The sequence below is a fragment of the Diabrotica virgifera genome, chromosome 3 (assembly GCF_917563875.1).
Source record: "Diabrotica virgifera virgifera chromosome 3, PGI_DIABVI_V3a".
In the NCBI taxonomy this organism is placed as follows: Eukaryota; Metazoa; Arthropoda; class Insecta; order Coleoptera; family Chrysomelidae; genus Diabrotica; species Diabrotica virgifera.
Window position 1 is genome coordinate 113680778 of NC_065445.1, and position 26682 is coordinate 113707459.

Consider the following 26682-nt stretch of genomic DNA (forward strand, 5'->3'; position numbering starts at 1 on the left):
ATCCATAACTAGAAAAAATGTCTCGAATAAAAGGTCATTTGACCGATAGAGGTACATGACTTCTGTTCCGATATTTTTATTTCTTCATGCTGTTTCATTCAGGCAACCTGCGCCTTTGTTTGCTTTATTCACTTAATCTTCCACTTCTGTTTCGAGCTTTCCGTAGCTAGATAGTATGATGCCTAGATATTTAAACTCCATCACTTGTTCTATTAGCTGACCCTCCAGCTCTAATTTACATCTTATTGGATTTGCTGTTGTAACCATACATTTTGTCTGTTTTTTGGGGAAATTAACATGTTAGACTTTCTCGCAGTTATCTTAAATTGGTGCAGCATACGTTGTAAATCATCTTCACTTTGGGAGATTAGTATTGCATCGTCTGCATGACAGAATATTTTAAGATGTGTTTCTCCCATTTGTTAGCTTTTTTTAGTTCTTACTTTTTTATTTCATCCATGATCAGGTTGAAAAATGAAGGACTCAGGAATTCCCCTGCCTTATCTCATTTCCAGCTTCAATTGGGTAATTTTGTTCATCTTCTACTTTTACTTTTATTGTGCTGTTCTGGTAGATATTTCCGATCGTTTTAATTATTCCTAGAGGTACCTCTCTTATTTTTTATAATCTGTATTTGTTATGATTTTGGTCTTGCTGTAATTCATATTAAGGTCTGTCTTTTAAGCTTCTATATCCAGTTCTTTCATCATTTCAAACAATTATTCTTTTTTTTTTCGGTATTTCAATACGATGTCATCAGCGTACCTAAGATGATTCAAGCGTTGTCCACAAATTTTTATACCTTTTGCTTGCCATTCCAATCTTTTAAAAATATCTTCCAGAGCCTGATTGAAAAGTTTCGGTGATATTGTGTCACCCTGTCTCACGCCTCTATTTATTTGTTTTGCTTGTAAGTTAAATATACAATTAATACTAATTTTACAAAAAAATATATGTTTTTTCAGAGCAAAATCATTTGCTAATTATAAAATCTTTAATTTTAGCGGTTCTATGAACCAATTCATCAGTATCTACACCCTTAAAGGCACGCCCCTCAACACTATCAGGGTCTACGAGGGATTTATGAGCCACAAGATTGGACCCGTGACCTGCCTCAACTATCACCCCCACAAAGTAGCTCTAGCAACTGGCACCTCTGACTGTTGCGTCAATGTTTATAGCCTTGAAGGCAGAAGGTGACGAGATTCTCAGCCCTAGGCCTTGTTATGGGGCCTTCTGGGCCATTATTAAATATTAGGCCGAATTTTTTTAAGTTCTGCGCGTTTCTTTAGGAGATTGTTAGCTACCGGTCGTTTTTTGTGATGGATTAAAAGCAGGTTATTGGTAAAAGTGCTTGAAATAGACAGGGTATTAGCTAGAGATTATGTGTATCGGGATGGATCACAAAATGTGCTTATATTTTCAGTTCAGTTATATCAACTAATATAGATGCGTATGCGTCTATATTCATTGGTTATATGCTCTGAAAACGAATCGCCCAATCAGAATCTACATATTGGGTGATTGATACATTTTTGTAAATGATTTTATTAAAAGAATTTTTTATTTGTTGATTTTAACACGTTTGTTGAATTTATTTAAACATAAGTTTAAAATTTTAATCAATTTTAAACTTTAATGTAATTTTGATTATGAAACTTGTAATTGGAAGTTACAAGCGGTTGTTCTGGAAAATGATATAGATTAAGATGTATTAGAAAATACTCTTTGAAAAACATTTTTACAATAGTTCGCTACTAATAGCATTACTATACAAGCTCTCGGACTCTAGAAAAGTAGAGCCAAAAAACGACAAAAGCCAATAATATATGTAAGATCTAAGCTTGATAGCAGAGTTATGAGCCTATATTAAAGGGATTATATTCGAATGTAGCTTATTTGTGTGGCTTCTTAAAAATTTGGGTAATAACTACTGGTCGCAAAGACGAAATGTCAGTTTTTTCTAGATATGGATAATTATAGTCATGGGAAATGTAATTGTACAAGAGAAAATCAAATAGACCACATCGCCATATCAAAAAGATGGAGATCATCTCTTCTTGATGTACGAAATAAAAGAGGAGCAGACATCGCAAGTGACCCCCATCTGTTAATTGGTACCATTAAAATCAAGATGGCAAAAAACAAAATCACAAGAAACACCAACAGACCCACATATAATCTAAACAAATTAAAAACGCTCCCAGGAAAACACAAGAGAACGTGAAGTAAATGGCTGGGAAGATTGGGCAAATATTCTGACAGAAATAGCTGAAGACAAACTGGGTAAAAAAGAGAAAGATAGACAGGAATGGATATCAGATGAAACTTGGAATCTTATCGAGGAAAGAAAACAACGAAAAAAAGATATCGTGCAAGCAAGAACTGTAGAAGGAAGGACGAACCGACCAGAATATGAAACACTAAATAAAGCAGTTAAAAGGATTGCAAGAAGAGACAAAAGAAGGTGGGCTGAAGAACTGGCAAAACAAGCAGAAACAGCTGCACAACACAACAGGACTAGAGAGCTGTACCAAATTACTAGACGATTAACAAAAAATGCGCCCAACTGTTCGAACATTGTAAGATCCAAGACAGGTAAATTACTTACTACAACGGATGATCAAGTAGAGAGATGGAAAGAGCACTTTCAGGAGATGCTAGGCACGCCCAGGGATAACGCAGATGAAATTGTTGAACTTGCATAAATCTTGCGAGTCCCCTTCCAAAACGGAGATAATAACAGCTATCAAATCTCTGAGAAATAACAGGTCCCCGGGAATCGATAACATTGCTGCCGAACTACTTAAAACTGACCCGCATCTAACCGCTGAACTTTTGCTCCCCATAATCCGAGAGGCGTGGGAAACAAACCGCATTCCAGCGGGCTGGACAAAAGGTAACATTATTAAGCTTCCAAAAAAGGGCAACCTCACACTGTGCAAAAATTGGAGAGGAATAACCTTGCTTACCGTCATAAATAAAATTTTTACGACCATCATACATAAAAGATTAACAAACAAGGTTGAATTTCGAGAAAATCAAGCAGGTTTTAGACCAGAATCTTCCTGCATAGCTCACATTAATACTGTGAGGGTAATAATGGAACACACCTCTATACATGGTTTTTGTTGATTTCGAACGTGTCTTTGACAGCCTATCTCATGCTGCTATATGGAAAATTTTAAAGCTAAGAAACATTCCTCATAAAATAATTTCCATCATAAAGTCACTGTACACTGAGGCGACCTGCAGCGTGACACACAATGAGATCAACAGTGAAGAATTTGACGTACTTACTGGAGTCAGACAGGGATGTGTGCTTTCTCCGTTTCTGTTTAACATAGCTCTAGACTATGTTCTCTCCAAACTTGACTTCGACACAAAAGGGATACAATGGACGTTAACCACACGCCTAAGTGATCTAAGATACGCCGACGAGATCTGCCTGTTAGGACAAAGGTTCCAGGATGTGGCCGACCAATTGGAAACACTATCCACTGAGGGCAATAAAATAGGTTTAAAAATCAATATTAGTAAAACCAAATCCGTGAGAATAAACGCAAGGAACAACACGCTATTTAATATCGACAACATGCAAATTGAAAATGTGGAAAACTTCACGTACCTTGGAAGTGTCATAACAGAAAGCAGAGGTACAGAAAACGATATTCGTATGAGGATACGAAAAGCTCAACAAGCATTCAGCATGCTTAACCCTGTTTGGAGGTCTGGGGAATATACTACAAGGACAAAGATCCGAATATTCCAGTCAAATGTTATGTCTGTTCTACTCTATGGATGTGAAACCTGAAAAGTGACAAAATCCCTTACAGACAAATTGCAGGTCTTTGTTAACAAATGTCTACGAAGAATTGTCCGTATTTTCTGGCCAAACACCATCAGAAACGAAGATCTGCTACACCTGACCCAACAAAAGAGGGTAGAAAATGAAATAAAATCCAGAAAGTGGGGGTGGATAGGTCACACACTCCGAAAAGATAGTTCCAGTATTGCAAAAACTGCCCTAGAGTGGAATCCCCAAGAAAAAAGAGGTCGCCCTGCACAAACTTGGAGAAGATCCATCATGGAGAGATAAGAAGTCAAGGAAAGCCTTGGAATGAGGTGAAGGCCCTAGCACAAAATAGAACCCGATGCCGCGTTTTCACTGAAGCTCTGTGCTCCACTTAGGAGTTCAAGAACATTATTATATTATTATTAAATGTTGTAATTCGTCATAAATATGTTACTGGCAAACAACACCGTGTGATCGGCATATCTTACGTTGTTCTATAGCATATTATGCAAAAATACAAAGATTGCGCTGGCTAGGTCACTTAATAAGAATGGATAGTGACAGAACGCTTAACGGAACTATGGTGGGATGTAGACCAGTAGGAAGACCAAGGAAGAAGTTGATAGAGGAAGTGAGAACCGATACTAAAGAGATATTGAGGGTGGATAACTGGAAGAGAGCAGCCAGGGACAAAGATACTTGAAGGCGGATGCTGGGGGGGGGGACTTGGGCTGTAGCGCCTCAGGAGAGAGAGAATCAACATTTGAAAAAAACTGAAAACAAACATAACATTAAAATACAAAATTATTTCCATGCCCAAGATATCACAGATAAACAATAATTGAACTGTATTGAAAATAAAATTAGAATTTTAAAAGCAATACACACGCTAGTAATGCATATCAAAGAGTAATTACAACAGAGATTGGAAAACAATGCGTAAGAACTTATTGGATCTAGTGAACATTAAGTAGCGAGAACAGCAATATAGTCAAAAGACGCCTTCTTCCACCTCTTTAAAAGCAATTCTGCTTGTTCATTGGCGGATTGATTGCTCTAGGGAAGGTTGTCACTACATCTTTTGCGCGGTCGGCCGATGCTTCTTCTACCGATTGGTGATTTATTTCTTGTCATTTTAACCACACGAGTCTCCACCATTCTGCTTATGTGGTCCTTCCATATTTTTTATTTAGTGTCCATTCGTTTATACCAGAGGTCACCAAACTATTTTTTCTTGTAGACCACTTTAAAAAATTTACTGGTTTCGGTGGACTCCCGAAACCAGTATCTTCTTCTATTAAAAATAATGTTTTAATAGAAGGGACTCAAAAAATGTGATTAGTAGGCATTATAACAAGTGCTTTTTTAATTTAAAATAGTTTTGATCAAATTTTAGTGTAAAAACGTTAAAATACTGTTTTTTTATGTCCCTCCATTCCCAAAAATACATGTTCTATTTGGCTGAAAATTTGCCCACAGATAGCCTAAACACACGACTTTAAGCGGTTAAAAGAATTTGTATAGTTTTACAATACAAGAAAAGTTACATGCAATAATATCAGAGTCAAAATTATATAGTCCAGTCGAGTTAGCCTTTGATCTTGCATGCCGAGCTACCCAAGCAAGATACTATTTTTCTAATCTTTAATGGGTCAATAGTAGTGGAAATTTAAAATCGCGAATGAATTTCGCCGTTACGTTAGCCGCCATCTTGATTTTAAAGGACAACCGTTTTTGCTCGATATCTCCGCCATTTTTAACTTTTAGACAAAAAGTGTAAGGACTGAAATTGTTGAAAATTATGATTTCATATATTTTCTTTTATTATAAATTTTTTTGTGCCGTCGATATATTCCGAGTTATGGGGGAAATAGTGACAGTTAGAGCATAATTATTAAATTATCAGTAGTAATTGCACAAGAGCTCTGAAATTATTGAATTTTTCCCGAGTGACACTCTGACAGTTTTAATTTCACGAGCCGAAGGCGAGTGAAATTATGTCGAAAGTGTCACGAGAGCAAAAATTCTATATTAATTTCAGAGGTCGAGTGCAATTGGTTGCGATTATTTCATGAATAAAACTGTTCAAAACCAAAATTTTATTGTAATTTATTTATGTAAGTACCATTAAACACACAGTTTTTATAAATATTTGACGATTGAAAGTCATCACTTTTATAATTTTTAAAACATTAATTGTCATTAATGTCACTGAATGTATTTTTTCGTAGCAACGAAGGGCATCTGACGTAATATACTTAACGACGGGAGATTATCAAAAATTATCGATTTAATTCAGATTTCTGTAGCTTTCTATTGGTCAGAATCTCCTATGAATGAAATAATCTCGTTTATTATTAGTTTTAGAACAAAAATGTATCTATACAAAAATGGAGAGAATTAAATTTTATACAATTTTGATCTCTTTCATTTTTTTGCTAAAATCAATATTTCCGGTTGTACGTATGCGGTAAAGGCGCGAGCGTAAGACCTGATTGGTTTGATAGCAATGGTTTTTGTTCAATATCTCCGCCATTTTCAACTTTCCGTAAAATGGTAGGAACTGAAATTGTTCCAAATAAATCGTGTTTACAATAATTATTACAATTTTTTTAACCATTTTTTTCGTACGGTCGCCTATATTTTTGACTTTGATATTATTCCACGTATTTTTCTGTATTGCAAAACTATACAAATTCTTTTAACCACTTAAAGTCCTGTGTTTTGGCTATCAGTGGGCAAATTTTCAGTCAAATCGAAGGACATGTATTTTGGGAATGGAGGAAAATGTAAAAAATGGTATTTTAACGTTTTCTACACTAAAATTTGATCAAAAACTTGTTTTTAATCAAAATAACTTGTTATAATGCGTTATAATGACATTTTTGAGTCCCTACTATTAAAACATTATTTTTTACATTGATATTTTACGATAAAAAATGCAAGTTTGTTTAAATAAATACCAAATCACTACAAAATTTTCGTGGACCCCCACTTACAACTTGTGAACCCCCATTTTTATTTCACGCCAACTTAAACCCCCGTTGAGTCCCTCGTGGACCCCTGGGGGTCCATCTGGACCAGTTAGGGAATCACTGGTTTATACTCTGTACGTTACATTTTCTTCTAATGTCTTCACGCCTCTTTCGATCTCTCAGAATATTTCCTGTAATGCTTCTCAGTACTCTCATTTCTGCCGTTTCCAGTAGTCTTTGTGTTGTGGCTGTGCCGGGCCTTGTTTCTGATGCAGATGTCATTATTGGTCTTACACTGGCTTTATAAATTCTTGACTTTATCTCAGTATTAATATGTCGGTTTCTCCATAATATAGTGGTATGAAGGCATCCTGCCAGTCTCTGCTTTTTGTACTTGATTTCTAATTTGTTTGTCCAGGTCTCTGTAGCTGGACAGTGTAATTCCAAGGTTAAAAAGACACAAACAAATAACAAAGCCATAAGAAATTACCAAAAAAATTGAATATTTCTTTAAAAAATGCTCACTAATCCGTTAAACTAGAAGCCATGCTTAAGCAATATGCTTTAAGTGTGGGATGATAATGAATATTAATTTATTCTTAAAACAGCACTATACTGTATATTATATTCAACTTCAAGACTAGATGAAGAAAAACACGTGATTTAAACGTATTATTCTTTTGACGACATCTATCTTGGAATCGAAATTAGGAAAAATTGAATTTGGTAATCACTATACCTTCAGTTTTTCTCTAAACATTTTGATGATCCACCGTTAAACAACACTTATACTGCCAATACATACATTTATATTTGATATGTTTTCTAACACACACTTTATAAATTAATTTGGTATTTTGTTGTTCCATCCAATACAAAAATTAATAAGTGCTTGACTCTGTAGTTACGAAATGGCATATGAATGACCAGTGCTCAAAATTATTGAGACTAATATTTATTGAACAACATGATAACTTTCGTTTTGTTTGAAGTAATAACACCTAAGGATAATTTTTTGTTGATATTTTTGATATGGCTAAGTCTTGAAGTATCAGCTGCCCTGATCGTTTTATCCATCAACTGAGGTGCTATGGTTGATATTATATATAGCCATAGCACCAACATGTTATCAACCAAGAGAACAGGCAGGATTCCGAAAAAATTACGGAACAAATGACCATCTACAAAGTATAAAAACCCTGATAGAGAAAGTAGTGGAATACAATAAACCCCTAGTTCTACTTTTTATCGATTTTCATAAAGCCTTTGACACAGTTGAACTTAGCAAAATATTACAGGCGCTTAAAGAATGCAGGCTAGATTATAGGTATACAAAATTATTACACAAAATATACTTACAGGCAACAACCACTGTCAAATTACATACTAACAGTAATCGCATAAAAATAGAACGGGGGGGTTAGACAAGGAGACCCAATGTCACCTAAACTTTTTAATACGGTCTTAGAACATGCTTTCAAGAGTTTGGATTGGATGACAAAGGGAATAAAAATAGATGGAGAATACCTAAACAACTTACGTTTCGCCGATGATATAGTCATAGTAGCTGAGGATCTAGGTATGGCAAGAGAGATGGTACAAGAACTCGTTGTAGCTACAGAAAATGTAGGTTTAAATATAAACATCTCGAAAACAAAAATAATGACAAATTTGGTACCCAACCAGAACATCAGTATTGGTGGGAAGGAAATAGAACTCGTAGATAGATATAAATACCTGGGACATGAAATTACGATTGGCAGGGATAACCAGACTCATGAGCTGAAGAGAAGAATCGGTCTTGGGTGGGCAGCATTTGGAAAACTGAGAGAAACTTTTAAAAGTGAGTTACCCACATGTCTAAAGAGAAAGGTATTCGATCAGTGCGTCCTCCCAGTCTTGACGTACGGATCAGAAACACTTAACTTAACTAAAGCCTCGGCTACCAAACTAAGAGTCACGCAGAGAAGAATGGAGCGGTCAATGTTAGGAATAACTGCGAGACAAAATCAGAAACGAAGAAATCAGGAGAAGAACAAAGGTGACTGACGTCATCGAGAGGATAGCCAGGTTGAAGTGGAGATGGGCAGGACACGTAGCCAGAATGACAGATGGGCGATGGACGAAGAGGTTATTGGAATGGAGGCCAAGAGAAGACAAGAGAAGCGTCGGTCGACCGCCTACAAGATGGACTGACGACTTAAGAAAGGTAAATAAAAACTGGATGAGGGCGGCGCAGGATAGATGGGGTTGGAAACGAGGGGAGGAGGCCTATGTTCAGCAGTGGACTTTTGAGGCTGGATGATGAGGTGCTATATAATCGTTTTATCCATCAAGTGAGGTGCTATATAATACACGTGTTATGTGCTTTACTTAAATAGCAAACGCCATTATAATGAAGTTTTTTCGCACACTTTTTAAAAGGGCTCGTTTCGTATTATTTTAGTAAATCATAGCTGGCGCAAGTCGGAATAGTCGAAAACATAAAAACAGAGTAACTAACACTTCGCTGATGCGCTATTGAATGGATTCTAGGTCAATTGCTCGAATGCAATTGCTCGAAATCAATTGCTCGAAAACGAATTGCTCGACATGAAAATTGCTCGAATAAAGTAGAAAATTAGAGTTTATATTTATCCAAGTATTTATTCAAAATAATGCAAAATATACACCTAATTGTGCATAAGAAAGATACTTTTAATATGACAAATTATGTATTCTTTTTCTCATAGACATCTTTCAGTGCGTCACACTTTTTCGATTTCCTTCTAACGCATTAAATTGTATGTGACAGAAAAAAGGCACGTCGGTGATTACAGACATTTATAACTTATTCTAGTTGTCGATAGATGACGCTATAATCGAAAAAAAAAATTATTTACGAATTATATAATATATCTACGAATATAATCTGTACAATTTATGACTATACAAATCAAAGAAAATACCATTTTAATTATGCAATAAACACAATTGATTTGTTTTTATGCCAAATTGCAAATAAAATGTGACAACTGTCTGATTTAAATAAAATGTCATGTTAGAATAAATGTGTATTATCACCAATGAACTGCCAACACGGATGGAATGGCCCCGTCCCATTCAAACAGTAAGGCCAGATCAAAGATATTGTACACATAGATTTGGCCAGCTCCGAAAAATAGCGTAACGTGGAGCAGTACGGGTCGGTGGTCTATCTATCTCTCTACCGGCGATAAGCTGTCTCTCTAGCATATGATGGCCGCCGATTCTGTGCCTGTATCGTTCCGTTACTCCCACCTCTTGGTAGATACGCTCACACTCGTACGACAGACAAAGATAGCTAGACCACCGTACTTGATATTGACGTTACACCCCGATGCATTAAGTGGCATATCCCTAGCCAAGTCTATCCTTTTACATGTCTCTGGGCCAGATTGCGGCCAACATGCAAGTGAGAGGTCCTAGAGAGAGACAGAGCTTGCCAGGGAAAATTTGCTATAACATACCACCAGAGTTGCGAGATGTGATTTTATAAATCCCCCACTTAAATTCCGTCAAATTGAACCTCAAACCCCTTAAATTTAAATTTTTGCTGCATTTTAATAAATTAGTAGTCAAATGTAGAGAACAGTAAACCAAAATTATACTACTTATCAACAGAAGGCCCTGGAAATAATTCATAGGTCCTATCCTCTTCGATTATATAAGAGTATAATATACAGTTCTATGTATATACGCAAATTTAATTTACCATGACCCCTTAAAATCTCTCATAATTGTCTCCCACAACAATTTCTGCTTAGAAAAATTCCTCTAGACTCTTTCAAATTACTCCAAAATCATAGGAAAATACCACAAGCTGGCAACCCTGACTTCCACTATCAATTTTTTTGTTTACGAAAGATGGCGATTATCTTCTATCCTTCCCTGACTAGACTCTCTCATTCTGGCCGCATTAAATTCACTTCATGCCCATTCCATCCGTGTTGACAGTTCATTGATTATCACGGACTTACCTTTTTTTCTATTATTTGTGACGCACTAAAAAGTGCTCATGAAAAGGACCATAATATTCCATGTACATAATCACATAAATATTATTTTTTGTTCATAATTGTTTATTAAACGCATTAACCTATCAGTACCTACTTATTTGCATTTTGAAATCCGCGATGCCCATCTTCGATAAAATTAAGGTAATGATTCCTTCCCTCTAATACCTGGAAATTAGCATAATCCCTATATCATAATGAGACTAAATCAAAATCGTTATTTTTCTTTCTATTTTAAAGTTCAAAAATATTTTATATTTATAATAAATATTTTTTCAGCATAAATTAATAATACGATTATATACGTAGAATATCACATAATTTGTCCTATGGAAAATATCTTTCTTATGTCTATATTTTGTATTATGAATAAATATTTAAATATATATAAAAAAAATTTTTTATTCGAGCAATTTTCATGTCGAGCAATTCGTTTTCGAGCAACTGATTTCGAGCAATTGACCGGTTAACATTGAATGAATGCCCACCAAGACCGGTTTTATGCACGCGTTTTTCGTCGCATATCGATTGGCAACAAAAAGCTTAGCGTTTTTGACGCGTGTCGCATCAGATGAAATATGTTTAATAGATCAGTGGTTGTAGTACTGTGCAACAAGGCAGTGTGTATTGATATAAAGTGGATCCGTGTGTTATATACTTATATAATAATACATATTAATATAATATATAATAATATATTAAAAAGAGCGGAGACGTCGCGTTGGAGTGTTCATCCAATAAATAGTGCAAGACTCCTCAGAGGCTCGTATTATACACTATTTCGTTGATAAACATCGACGTTCCGTGGCAACAACATATATCTTCACACATCGGTATACGTCTACAGACTAGCAAAATAAATTCCTATCGAACAATCGGCAACAATAAACGACTACTGTCAAATACACAATTTAATAGTCACAAATACTTTCTATGAACACACAGATATACATAAGTTTACTAGGAAAGAACCTAGCAGAGGTGAAAAATCCACAATAGACTATTAGTCCATGTGGTGAGACCGATCCCGCCTGAAAAACATTTCTAATTCGGTTTCTCTGCGGATTCATATTAAAAAATGTCCCCTTTAAATAAATCTGAAGGGTGCCGGACGGAATTTTTGGGCAGAAATTGTTTAAACAATTTTTTTAAACAAATACATAAGATCACGTTTTTTTTGCTCTGGAGCATATATTTTTAGGTTTTTTGGGTACTAAACAAAAAAGGTATCTTGCGATTTTTCTCAAAAATTGACAGTTTTCGAGTTATAGGCGATTTAAAATCTAAAAAATGCGAAAATAAGCATTTTCGAGGCTTAAAAACTCATATCTAAATTAGTATTTTTAAGGGTGCCAATAACTTGGATTAAAGTTTAAACATTCCTTTTCAAGATTCCGAAGAGTGATCGGGTCTAACTTCAATTTAGACCGTAGTTTTTTAGTTGTTAATTATGCGTGTCCATCCGGTTTTTTGCCGGTGCGGCGCGCACTATTTTCCTCCGAAAAATATTTTTTCTAGATTCTTTGGGACACTTTAAATAAAATAAGTTTCTTGACATTTTGCTCAAAAGTTACTAGTTTTAAAGTTATAAGCGATTTAAAATGCGAAAATGTGTTTTTTTGTCATTTTTCGGATTTTAAATCGCTTATAACTTTAAAACCATTAACTTTTGACAAAAATGTCAAGAAACTTATTTTATTTAGAATATCCCAAAGAATATAGAAAAAATATTTTTCGGGGGAAAATAGGAGATTTTTGAAAATACTGCGCGCCGCACCGGCAAAAAAACCGAATGGACACGCATAATTAACAATTAAAAAACTACGGTCTAAATTGAAGTTAGACCCGATCACTCTTCGGAATCCTGAAAAGGAATGTTTAAACTTTAATCCAAGTTATTGGCACCCTTAAAAATACTAATCTAAATATGAGTTTTTAAGCCTCGAAAATGCGTGTTTTCGCATTTTTTTATTTTAAATCGCCTATAACTCGAAAACTGTCAATTTTTGAGAAAAATCACAAGATACGTTTCTTGTTTAGAATGACCCAAAAAAAAAATAAAAATATATTTTTTGGGACAATAAAAGGTGATCTTATGTATTTGTTTAAAAAAATTGTTTAGACAATTTCTGCCCAAAAATTCCGTCCGGCACCCTTCAGATTTGTTTAAAGGGGACATTTTTGAATATGAATCCGCAGAGAAACCAAATTAGAAATGTTTTTCAGACGGGAGCGGTCTCTCCACATGGACTATATGTACTGATAGAAAAAGAAAATAGAAGGAAAATCACTAATGTAAGAGTAAGACGTGGTCCAGAGATAGGCAGTGATCACTATTTACTCGTGGCAACAATAAGAGACGAAGTAACAGAGGATCACAACCAAAGAGCAATAACAAAAGAATTTAGAACACTAAAATCATACAGATTAAGACACAAAACCTTAGCCAATAAATATGTAAATGTTTTGAACGAAGCATTAGGAAGCAAAAATTGGGAAAACCTACAAGTGGACCAGATGTGGCAAACATTCAAAAACACAATAATAAAAACGGCAGAGAGAGTTTGTGGAATACACAAAAGCAACAGTAAACAGAAACTAACAGCATGGTGGACAGAGGAAATCAGGAGAGACACACGCAAGAAAGAGGAGATGTGGAGAAAATATCTAGGTAACCGAACAGAAGAAAATTATAAACAATATAGAGAGCAGCGGAAAAGAGTTAAAAATATAATAGTAGCAGCAAAACAAAAGTTCTGGAAAGATTTTGGAGACAAATTAGAACATGACAGCAGAAACAATCAGAAATTATTTTATAAGGTCATAAAATGAATAAGAGGTAATAAACACAAAAAGAAGTAACATCAATAAAAGATCAGGGTGGAGATCTACTGACTGATGAAGTGAGCATTATGAGAAGATGGAAAGAGTATTTCCAGAAACTACTACAACACGAACCACACAGCACAAGTGAAGAAGATGAAGAAAGAATGGGCGAGTGGATGAATTAACTGACGCGATTAGGAAATTAAAAAATGGAAGCACCCGGTCATGATAAAATTACGGCGGAAATGATAAAAACATAGGTGATATGGGATTACAAAAGTCATTAGAACTATTTCATATGATTTGGAGAGACGAACAAATACCCACAGACTAGGAAATTGGTCTGATTGTACCTATACATAAGAAGGGTGCCAACAAGAATTGCAGCAACTATAGAGGAATAACTCTATTAAGTACAGTGATGAAAGTTTATGAGCTAATAGTAGAGAGGAGACTGAGAAAAATAAGAGAACAAACTTTAGAAGAATCGCAAAGTGGTTTTAGACCTGGTAGATGCACACAAGATCACATTTTTACGTTAAACGATATAATAAATAAAAGATTATCTAGGAAGAAAAAAACGTACCTCAGTTTCCGTGACATGGAAAAAGTATTCGATAAAGTACCTAGATTAAAATTATGGAAAAGTCTGAAAAACATAAAAATACCAGAGAAACTTATACGGGTAACTAAATCAATACAGAGATACTAAAAACCGTGTGATAAGTAAAAATATGATATCTGACCAGTTCAAAACAACTGAAGGTGTAAGACAAGGGGGAAGCTTGAGCCCATTACTGTTTATTACGTTTATCGACGAAATATTAAAAGAAACATAAACAAAAGTCAGACCACTTCACACAGGGTATAGAAATTTAAAAAGCACTGAGATCAGCAACAATAAACGCGTTGCATAAAAGCACCAATTTAATTCAATAGACTTTAAAAACATCTGTCGCCAAGCGTTCTTTAATTCCAGCGACAGAGTTTGAGAAAGCTGCGTCACTGACATCGAGCGTCTCACTGACATTGATGCATGAAGACAATTACTTTAGAGAACGTTTTTCTTTTTTTGTAGCCAAGCGACAGGCGACGGAAAATGCTTTCATTAAAGCGGCCTAACACTTCGCTGATACGCTACTGAATGAAATCCCAATTTCCGATAATTTTAACGTTAGAAAGAGTGCGGTGACTAAATGCGAAAATACGTCATTCGCGCAACTGGTTCATCATAATTGGCATTTGCTGTATGTTCTACAAAGTCTCATGCATAGTTCCCGTCAAGATATTTCAGAAAACCTTAATCTTAATCTTATTACAAAGTTATTTGTATTTGAATGGTGTGTTTGTTTCTGGTACAGGTAGAAAGTAATCTATTGTTAATTTATTGAACATTATACCAGCTATTCAGTGTGTTTACCTCTCGAAATTTAACGATACTACTCAAATACAAATGACCTTCTAATAGGATTAAGATACGGTTTTATCACATAATTTGTTGGCCAGTATAACTAAGGAATTTAAGGTTCCACATTCTACTACATATTTAATTATTTTGAGCACTTTATTTCCTTATAATTGTTGCAAGAGTAAAAATATGCCTTGTACTGAGTTGAGAATTGTAAAGAAGAAATTCATGTAGATTGTATACCAATTAGTTTTAAATTGTCCATGATTAATTAATATTTTAGTTAATGTCTACATAGGAGACAACATTCAATTCGTTTTAATACTATTTTGTGAATAATTAATGTCATATCTTTGTGATAAACCTAAACAGAATGATACAGGGTGGGTTGTTTTAATTAGAATATGTTGATGGACTGTTTTAATTAATTATGTAAATGATATTAATTATGTTAAGGAACCTAATGTAAATGTTTTGCTGCGAGGTTTCTATCACATTTATTCTCAAGGATAATTAACAGAAACAGCATTAATAATTAGTTTACGTATATTTTTAATACTAATGTTCATCCAAACTCTTTCAAAATAGTGAAAATGCCTTTCAGTCTTAGTGCAGTATTCTTAATAAGATCTTTCCTCCTCCTCTCTCACAGCTTGGTTTAAATTTGGGATGCACACGTTCACTTTTGTCTTTGAATATGACTCCTGGGTCTCTAAGAATGTTTTATTCACTTTTACCATTATACAAACAAAGAACCCCGCACAAACCTTAGGGAAAATAGGTCCCAGTGGATTTCGTTCATACTTTGGGAAAATACCCTTTGAAGCATCCTGATAAAAAGTTCTCATGGGCACAAGTCAATCGTATGAAGGATTTTCAAGATATAGAGGCCCAAACTCGGAAAATTATAAGATTTACGGGGTATTCCAATTCCGTGAGTTACTGGTTATTTGGCAACATGTAGAAGTTTGGATCAAGGAAAAGTACTAGTAGTCTAGGATTTTTTCCTGGCTATCCAGTGGCGACCTTTACTTTGACCTTGACCTTCAACGGACGTCATCTTCTAGAGTTTCGAGGGTTTTAGGCATTAAATTGATATAAACAGATTACTCATGGGTTTTTGGGATAGCAAAACACGAATATGCCATCAGAATTGACCTCCGGATGACGTGGTGGCCAGGGCCACTGCAAGGGACGTCATCTTCTAGAGTTTCGATGGTTTTCGGCATTTAATTGATGCAAATGAATTACTGGAGGGTTTTTTGGGGTCGCTAAACACGAATATGCCACCAGAACCGACTCCCGGAGCACCTGGATTCCAAGGTCAATGAAAGGGGCTCCTGGAGTTTCGAGGGTCTTTGATACTAAATTAATGTAAACGGATTAGTTATAGGTTTTTGGAGTTGCTATAAACCCATACACACCGATACTCACATGCACATTCACAACATGGAATCAAATACCTGTTAATACGTCCACGTGGTTGATGCCGGGTAATGCTAAACCCAGGTTTTATATCTGATGGGTCAACAACATCTATATTCATCAAAACAATAACGAATAAAGATATTGACACAAACTTGCAGATGTTATTTTGATACCAACCCCTTTAACCTGTCCTTTGTACGTCCTTTATACCGTTTTCAAAGTCAAAAATATTAATAAAATAACCATATTGTGCTATTCAATTGTTTTAATTATTTATAAAAAATATAAACTCAATTTATATCTGACAATGTATGTCCTTCATTTATTTTAATATCGATTTACTACATTCTATTTTGATAGTGGTATTCATCGTGGCCACTAGATACTCCAGAGTCTTTTTTCATATTCGTGTTAAGAAACCCCAAAAACACAAGAGTAATCCGCTTGCATCAATTTAGTACCGAAAACTCTCGAACCCCCAAAAGATGGTGTGCCTTAGGCACCAGGTACCCCGGTGTCTGTTCTGATGGCGTATTTGTGTTTAGCAGCCCCAAAAACTAATGAGTAATACCCATCTGCATCAATTTAACGCTAAAACCTGTCGAAACTCCAGAAGAAGACCTGCCTTAGGCACCAGGTGCTCCGTAGATCGGATATGATATCGAATTCACGTTCAGCAGCCCCAAAAACCTGTGAGTAATCAGTTTACATTAACTTAGTACCGAAAGCTCTCGAATCTCCAAAGCATACGTGCCTTTGGCACCAGGTACTCCGATGTCTGTTCTGATGGGGTATTCGTGTTCAGCAACTCCAAAAACCTACGAGTAATCCGTTTGCATCAATGTAGCACTAAAGACCCTCGAAACTCCAGGAGCCCCTTTCATTTACCTTGGAAACCAGGTGCTCTGGGAGTGGTTCTGGTGGCATATTCGTGTTTAGCGACCTCAAAAAACCCTCCAGTAATTCATTTGCATCAATTAAATGCCGAAAACCATCGAAGCTCTAGAAGATGACGTCCCTTGCAGTGGCCCTGGCCAACACGTCATCCGGAGGTCAATTCTGATGGCATATTCGTGTTTTGCGATCCCAAAAACCCATGAGTAATCTGTTTATATCAATTTAATGCCTAAAATCCTCGAAACTCTAGAAGATGACGTCCGTTGAAGGTCAAGGTCAAAGTAAAGGTCGCCATTGGATAGCCAGGAAAAAATTCTAGACTACTAGTACTGTTCCTTGATCCAAACTTCTACATGTTGCCAAATAACCAGTAACTCACGAAATTGGAATACCTTGTAAATCTTATAATTTTCCGCGTTTGGGCCTCTATATCTTGAAAATCCTTCCTACGATTGAGTTGTGCACATGAGAACTTTTTATCAGGATGCTTCAAAGTGTATTTTCCCAAAGTATGAACGAAATCCACTGGGACCTATTTTCTGACTACACAATAGTCGCACAGGAATCGTAGGAAGACAAAGATAAGAATCGGTTCAAGATTTCTATGTCTATAAAACTTTTCCTCCTATTTACATTCTTTGTGTTTACAATTAGAGTTGAAATTACCAAAGGTCATTGTTATCAATGGATACTTTTCAGTCGATATTTGTAATGAACTATATTCCTGATCAAATTTATAGTAGCAAAATACAGCAGAGTTAAGTAATTCTTCTTCTCATAGCACTACAACCCAGAGTGGGTCTTGGCTGACTGCACAACTCGCTTCCATCTCGAACGGTCCTCCATGATAGTTGGGTCAGTGGGTAGCCCCATTGTTCTTAGATCTGACCATATATTTTCTCTCTATAGGCGTCCTAAGGATCTTCTTCATGTTGGAGTTTCTTCCCAGATTAATTTGTTAATTAAGGCGTTTGTTAATTAATTAATTAAGGCGGTTATTAGGGAGTCTATGGATATGGTGAGCCCGTCTCAGGCGTTGAGATTTTTAGTTTCTTACACGACTTCGCTAGCATTATAAAAAAACATCCCTTTCCATTGGCTTTTGTTAGCGTCCAGGTCGCACCGGTCTAATTACTGTTTTATATACCCTAATAACACCAAACATTCCATGTATGTTCCTAGAATGTACACACAGGACATTGAAAACATTCCTGGAATGTCCTCAAAAGCACAAGAACGTCCCCTTAATGTCGCAGGAAAGTCCTGTGTCAGCATTTTAAATATTCCTTGAATGTCTTGTTGGAACATTCCATGAATGTCTACGAATATTCTTTGGACATTCACAGTATATTTTTTAGACATTCCTTGGATATAGTCGCTGATGTGACATAATACCTCCGATTTGTTTTCATATGATATTTTTTGCCATGTTTTGTAGTAAATTCAACTATCTATTTAATTTTTATTTTAATTCATTAATCGGCTGAGAGCCAATCATGCTCTTACGCCATCTTACATCCATAGAATCGGCTTGTCAGATACTCCTAATTGTACTTGTGGCAAAATCGGAGATCTAACACATGTCATATTAGAATCATTTACAGATAAATAGTATAAACGCCTTTATAAGGAATTAAAAGATTTAAAATGATATTTCCCAATAAACCTTAATACTTTAATATTTACAAATGATATGGAAATTCTTCATCTCATTTATAAACATGTTAAATTATGTAAATACAAGTTGTAAATGTAATATGTACCTACTAACTAGGCATAATTTGTTAATGAGGTTTGAGAAAATTAAAAAGAAAAAAATATATATAAAAAAAACACACAGTAAAAAATAATAACAAAAAAAAGTAAAAATAAATAAAAAAAAGAAAGTAAAAAAAGTGTTTAGCACAAATTAAAATATATATTAAAAAAACACAGTAAAATAATTAAAAAAACAAAATAAAAAAAGCAATACAATGTACCTATGTATCTAAATCTATACTTATGTTATGAAATAAGAAATTTATGACTATGAATCTGCAATCAATCACAAACAAGTCTGGCTAATTGGCTCTGCCAAAACCATTTTTCAAAAAAAAACTATCTATTTACTACAAACCATGTCAAAATTTACATGTAAAAACAGGAGATGGCCCTAAAAATGGTTTTTCGTCTCCTACAAAATTCATGAAAAAGCAGGTAGGAGGTATTATCGCATCACCGACGATATACCAGAAGTATATGTGGCCATATCAAATAATACATCCTTGATAAATATAAACATTTTTATTGCACAAGATCTTGTCATATATATTTTTTTCATAATCATCACTACGATGATGATTCATTGTAGTGAATTGTACATTACAATTACAATCTGGTCATAACTGACCAATGAGCAATTTTAATTTAACCTAAATTACTACTGTTCCTTAAAATGAAGAGCTTACCCCATAGCGTCTCTTATCTAAGCTAACAAGATCGTGCACTATTCTAACATACACAGGCACACAAGCACTATGCTCTGCTTTCTACTATCACATATCACTCAAATTAGTTCAAAAGGCTTTGTCCTCTTCAATCTTCTAGTTTGCCCAGTAGTATCGAGGAGCTGGATTTCCTCAATATTCTCGTACTTATGAAGTTGTTGCTCGTGACTTCCTGCCATCTTCTTGATGATTATATCCAGGTTTCATTTCTAGGTCCTTATGGAGATCACTGTTTGTCACATACCAAGGAGCATGTACAATATTTCTCAGTATTTTGTTCTGGAATCTTTGTATAATTTTTATATTATTTGGTCTAGTACACCCCATAGTGGGCATCCATAAGTCCATACAGGTCTTAATATTTGTTTATAAAGTAATAACTTATTATGCATCCACAATGTGGAGTTTCCTCCAACACTAGCCAATACACTTTTTATGTCTTTCTTTTGCCTTTCATAGCCACAAGGCTATACGTTTCCTTCCTGGTTTTTTTGTAGACGACTTTCAGCTGATTCTAAAAAAAAATAAAATGAATGGTAATTTTTCTATTCTTTAGAATTAAAAATCAAAAGAAATACAGTCGGAAAAATGAAAGAATACCCATGAACGAACATATAAAACACGCTGTATTTTCCTGTCACCGTGTCACAAAGAAAATTGCCCAGCGCAGTTACATGTAATAGAAATGATTACATGTACTTGCGCTGGCCAATTTTTTGTGTGACACGGTGACAGGAAAATACAGCGTGTTTTATATGTTCGTTCATGGGTATTCTTTCATTTTTCCTACTGTAGATGCTATTTACAGGTAATAATATGCATAAATAATTCGTTTCATAAAGAATAAAGAAAATTGAAAACGGATTTTATAATACTCACATACTTGTTTAAACAAAAGAGATCCAGCCAGAGCAAAACTAACAGACAGAACAGCAAAAAAAGCCACTAATTTCCATTTTCCATCCAATCAGAAATTTTTAGGTTATCATGAAATGTGATGACCACGCGACCCTACATAGATACATGCGCGGCAAATTTGAAAATGAACGCAAATTGAATAGTAAATGGCCTCTCTTAAAATATAGGACATTGGTAGTACGTTCATAGAATGTCTTGTGGTAACATTCCACCAATAATTTTATCAGATGTTCACCGAATGTTCCTCGAATGTCCAGGACATTCAAACATTAATAGAACTTTGATAGTACATTCCTGGAATGTTTTGTGTTGTTAGGGTATATATACTGATTTTTTATGTTCGTGTTAGGCTCTTAGATTTAATAGTGTTGTAGAGGCTATACATACTTACATCTCCTTGCTGCTTGAATTATCCCTTTTATCTCTTCCGTGATATCATTATCTGTTATGTGGGTCTATTGTAACATTTTGTCGTATTCTATCTCGCTCTTTTGTCATAAGTTAAGCAATTAGGTAAAAAAGGAAATGAAAAATATTTGCATGATCAGTTACCTCTTTAATAAAAGTCCTGCTTAGTCTGCATAAGGGTCTTTATTCATATGAGAAGGTTTAGAGAAGAGTAACCATTAAGCCTGAGATTAACAAAATGTACATGGTTGGAAATTAAATTAAAGTGATCAATTAAAGTGATCAAAATTAAGTGTGTTCAATTTATCTTCAGCTGTTGCCTCTTGTATTTTTTTAGACTAATACTGTAACCCCTCTTGTAAGCACTGACAATTAAACGATTTTTAACGTAATATGCAATTAAGTACGAAAAAATCTGTCACTTCGAGCATAAAAGTAGAGAAAATTATAAATATTGAGAAATACTAAGATTAACCGCTACCAAATTCTATAGATTACATAGTGTATTCATTATACACTCGTTATGATATAATGTTTGTTTTGTTTATTGTTATGTTTGCATTTTTCTGTAAGCTTAGCCTTTAAAACGATATTTCTCGAGATCATACAATCACATCACACGTTTTTCAATGTTTCACCCTTAATTGTTATACTATCTTCAACAAAACTTTATATTCTGGCTCTTCTTCTATCTTCAACAAATCATTCTGGCTCCATAAAATGGTCTGGTATATTTTCTATTTTATTTAACATTAAATTAAAAGAAATGTAAATTCCAAATGAGATAAAAATTACTTTTATTTTGTCAAAAAGTTATAAAAGGGTTCTGAAACTGGTTTCAGAACATGGATTCCCATGTTTACATGGAATTAAATCACAATTAATTGTAATAAGTTTTACAAATATTGTTGTTTCGATTTCTGCTTCGGAAAACATTTTCAAAAAAAGATAGTAAAAGTCTTTTAAAACAATAGAAGGATTTAAAAAAATCGAAAATCGAAACGTCGATTAACAAATTATAAAATGTAATTTTCATTACAATCAATTTCAATTTCAACATTATATGTATTTAAAAAAGTTATAACGTAAAAAATATCAAGTGTTGGTAAAGTCCCACTAATCTATGCTATAACAAGAACTATCGTTTGGAGTATTACCCTTTTTGCTTTGAAGGACTATTTTCAGTAATCTGTAATTAGTGCCGTTTCTAATTATGTCTCATTATGTGTCCGACTTTCTCCTTTTAATCGTAAACATCATTTCTCTTTCTTTCCCTCTTCGTAGTATGGTCTCGTTGGTTATCTTGTCCGTCCATGATATCCTTAGGATTCATGCTTTAAGTTTTTCAAGTTTTTTCTCCATCACTTCAGTGAGTGTCCAGGAATCAACTCCGACGTATAATATTGAGAAGATATAACATCGTAGGAGCCTTACTTTTATCTCCAGATTAAGGTTGTGGCTTTTAAAGAGTTTAGCCATGTTGTTGAATGCACTCCTAGCCTTCTCCATTCTACATTTTACTTCTTGTGAGTGATCCCATTGTTCGTTTACTATTGTTCCAAGTTAGGTACACTGTTTTACTCGGTCCACTGGTTTATTCTTGATAAGCAGTTGGACGTCTCTAATTTTATTTTTGCTGATGACCATAAATTTAGTTTTTGATATTACTTGTAGTCCAAAATCTTTCACTTACTTCATTTACTTTGTTTATCAGTTCCTGTAAACTGTTCAAACTGTCTGCAAAAATATCGGTCTCGTCTGCATAGCGCATGTTGTTTAGGCGTTCTCCATTTAGGGGTATTCCATGTTCGCAAATTTCCAAGGCTTCGCTAAATATTTCCTCTGAATATAGGTTAAATGACATAGAAGAAAGTATACATCCTTGTCTAACGCCTTGCAAAATCTGGATTGCTTCCGTCGGTTTATCTCCAAGATTTTTTCTTATTGTGGCTGAACGGTTTCAGTATAAATTTTGTATTATACGCCGGTCTTTATCATCTATTTGGGCTTTTGTTAGAATCTTAGAACAATTTGTTAGACAATCTTATACAGGGTGTTTCATTGGGAAACGGAAATACTTGAATGGTGAATAAAGGTCACTGAAGCAGTTCTAGATATACTACATCTATTACCTCACCGTTGTTTATAACCGAGTTACAGGCTGTTTTATCGATTTTGCCCATTTCTTTCTGGACCCATAACTTTAGAACCACCCTGTAGATTTTTTTGATATTTGGTACGCATATGTCTCATTTAGATCCCAAATCATCGAACTACTAATAACAAGAAAAATGCAGGTCCGGACTAAAAGAAAATTATAAACTCATTGTGACCTTGAAACAACACCCTGTATATTAAAATTTTCAAAATTCGTTTGCATATTTGAAAAGAGCAGAAAAAACCAAGTTTAACTGTTCGCTACAATTTTTTGGCTAGACAATTTAATGACTTTAATTTTGAAATTTTAATAAATCTTTTAAGAACTCTGAGATTAAGAAGCAGGTATTATTTACTTTTACTAATAAATTGTTAAAAATAATGAACAAATACTTATTTTAACAATAATTCATAATTATTTACTACATTGGAACGACCCATTTAGCAATCATAAGAAAAATCCAGGTCCGGATTAACAAACAAACATAAAGTAATTGTGACCTTGAAACAACACTCTGTATATTGAAATTTTTAAAATCCGTATGCATATTCAAAAAAGCACAAAAAACTAAGTTTAATGTTTTTCTTCCATTTTTTGCGCAGGCAATTTAATGACTTTAATTTTGAAATTATCTCGAAATTTTTTAAGAACTCTTTAAGAACTCCTTTTGAAAACTTTATCAAAAATTTCGATATATTTTAAAAATAATGTCATTAAATTGTCTGCGCAAAATTGAAACGAGCGATTAAATTTAGTTTTTGTGCTCTTTTCAAATGTTGAAACGAATTTTAAAAATTTCAATATACAGGGTTGTTTTTTCAAGGTCACAATTACTTTATATTTTTTTGTTAATCCGGACCTGAATTTTTCTTGATATTAGTAGGTGGGTCGTTCCAGTGTAGTAACTGATTATTGATTACTTTTAAAATGAGTATTTATTCACTAACTTTAATAATGTACTATAAAAAGTGCTTTAAAAACCTGCTCTTTCATTTCAGAGTTCTTAAAATTTCAATATATTTAATTTCAAAATTATTGTTATTAAAATTTCTACGCAAAAAATTAAACCAAACCTATAAACTCAGTTTTTGTGCTCTTCTTAAATGTGCAAACGAATTTTGAAAATTACAATATACAGGGTCAAAATTACTTCATGTTTTTTTTAATCCGGACCTGGATTGTTCTTGTGATTACTAAATGGGTCGTTCCAACGTAGTAAATAATTATGGATTATTGTTAAAATAAGTATTTGGTTCATTAATTTTATTAATTCATTAGTAAAAGTTAATAATGCCTGCTTTTTAATTTCAGAGTTCTAAAAAAAATTAATCCAAATTTGTTCTTAAAACGTCATAAATAACTAAACCTAATATAATTTTTATAAAAAATTTACATATTTCATACCTTGGCGGTTAATTGGTTAAACCTGGTTTTTTCTGCTCTTTTCAAACATGCAAACGAATTTTGAAAATTTTAATATTGTTTAATGTTGTTTCAAGGTCACAATGAATTTATAATTTTTTTTTAGTCCGCACCTGGATTTTTCTTGTGATTAGTAGTTGGATTGTTTGGGTTCTAAATGAGACATATGTGTACCAAATATCAAAAAAATCTACAGGGTGGTTCTCAAGTCATGGGTCCAGAAAAAAGAGCAAAATCGATAAAACACCCTGTAACACAGTTATAAACAATGGTGAGGTAATAAAATGTAGTATATCTAGAACCGCCTCAAAAAAGTCAAATTTAGCATGCAGAGAATTTTCTTAAAACTTTTCTCATAAGTTAAGCCAAAGGTGTTAAGTCCGAATATGTCACTCTTTTTCGCTGGAAGTGTTTAAATCCTGAGATATTGACAACAAAATTTAAAAAAAAACAGAAAAAATGGCTAATTTTTCGAATATCTATAAAATCAATTTTTCTCTACATAATTATATTGCGACATAGCAGTCTTAACATAATACATAATATGAAAAGAGTTTCAAGAAAATCAGTCATTGCATGCTGAATTTCATCTAACCCAGATTTGTTTAGCATGTTAAGAGTATATTGCTGTTTTCGTTGCTTAATGTAGAATTTTAAAAAGACTATTCAAAATATTATTTTTTTTAGCTCTTTACCATGCCACTGTAAGTCGTCTAAATTCCTATACGAATAATATAATGCTAACAAAATTTTTGTGAACCTTTGTTAAAATGATTTTACAGTTAAATACTTTTGTTGTAATTTCATAATTTTATACTGCGCTGTACATAACTAGAATATATAGAAATATTTACTATACTACTGAACTACTGACTTTACTTCTAACATGATTGTCGTAGCATAGGTTAACGAATTGTAAATATATGATAAGGGTAAATTTCGCATATATGTAAATTATTTTGTACATTTGTTTCATATATTTTTGTTGCAAATAAAACGATGTTTACGTTGAAAAGTGTTTATTTTTAAATAAAATATTTAGTAAGGCAAAGTTTTCAACCTAATAGAAACATTAATAATATTGAAAAATATCCTGTGGGAGTTTTTTGTCGGTTCTTCTATCAGGCGCGGCCCCCTGCGAATGGGGGATGCTTTCTGGGTATTCGTAGCGCCAATACCCAGAGAGTAGCAGGGATACTTGCCGTGGAACTAAAACTGACACCTGGCAGTAGGTATAAAATGCACACCCATGAGAATGGAGATAAATAATTTATGTTTAGGATCGCTCCCTGGGGATCGCCAGGGCACGTCTGGAGCCGGCGCTGGACGTGACAGCATGCGGGACGTCGGTGGCAGGGTGTTGAGGAGGCGGGCCCCTGTCATACAATCGGCTACAGCCCAACCACAAGCGAACCAAACAACAACAAGAGCTCCACCCGCCGAAGGTGCTGCGCTGGATCATCAGCCAGCGCTCACTCAAGCGGGACGACCGAGGCAGCGCATGAAATGGACTGTGTCCATTAATGAAAACATTTTGTGCTTCTACTACAAGGTGACAAACCTCGGTCAAGAAACAATCGGCTACCGACAACAGCTGTATGTCGAATTTTGCAGGACCTACCCAGATATTCAAGTATCGGAGCAACGAGTATCAGACCAATACCGGGTAATTCTAAGAAACAACCTGAGACCAGACGCAATGCCATCAGAAGCGAAGTCGAACGGGAGATTCATATCCAGCGGCTAATTTTAGATTAAGTCCCTAATGAGCTCGGTGATGAGCAGATTCCTGAGCTTCCCATCCCAGAAACTCAACCTGATGATACACAGCAGGAAAACAACGAGTTGCGCGATAGTCTAGCAAACGAAATGGCTCGTGCCGTACAAGAGTTTAATGGAACAAACCCACTTAGCAGACCACCGCTA

General features: G+C 34.5%; 1 protein-coding gene across 1 annotated transcript in view; it reads left to right on the forward strand.

Annotated features, from left to right (window-relative positions):
- LOC114327435 (regulatory-associated protein of mTOR) overlaps window positions 1-25771 on the forward strand; it is a 178324-nt gene extending 152553 nt beyond the window's left edge. Inside the window, exon 20 of the mRNA XM_050646849.1 lies at window positions 1005-25771. Within this exon, the coding sequence (XP_050502806.1) occupies window positions 1005-1200 (196 nt within the window). The 3' untranslated portion in view covers window positions 1201-25771. The remainder of the gene's footprint in view (window positions 1-1004) is intronic.
- Window positions 25772-26682: the final 911 nt, after the last annotated feature.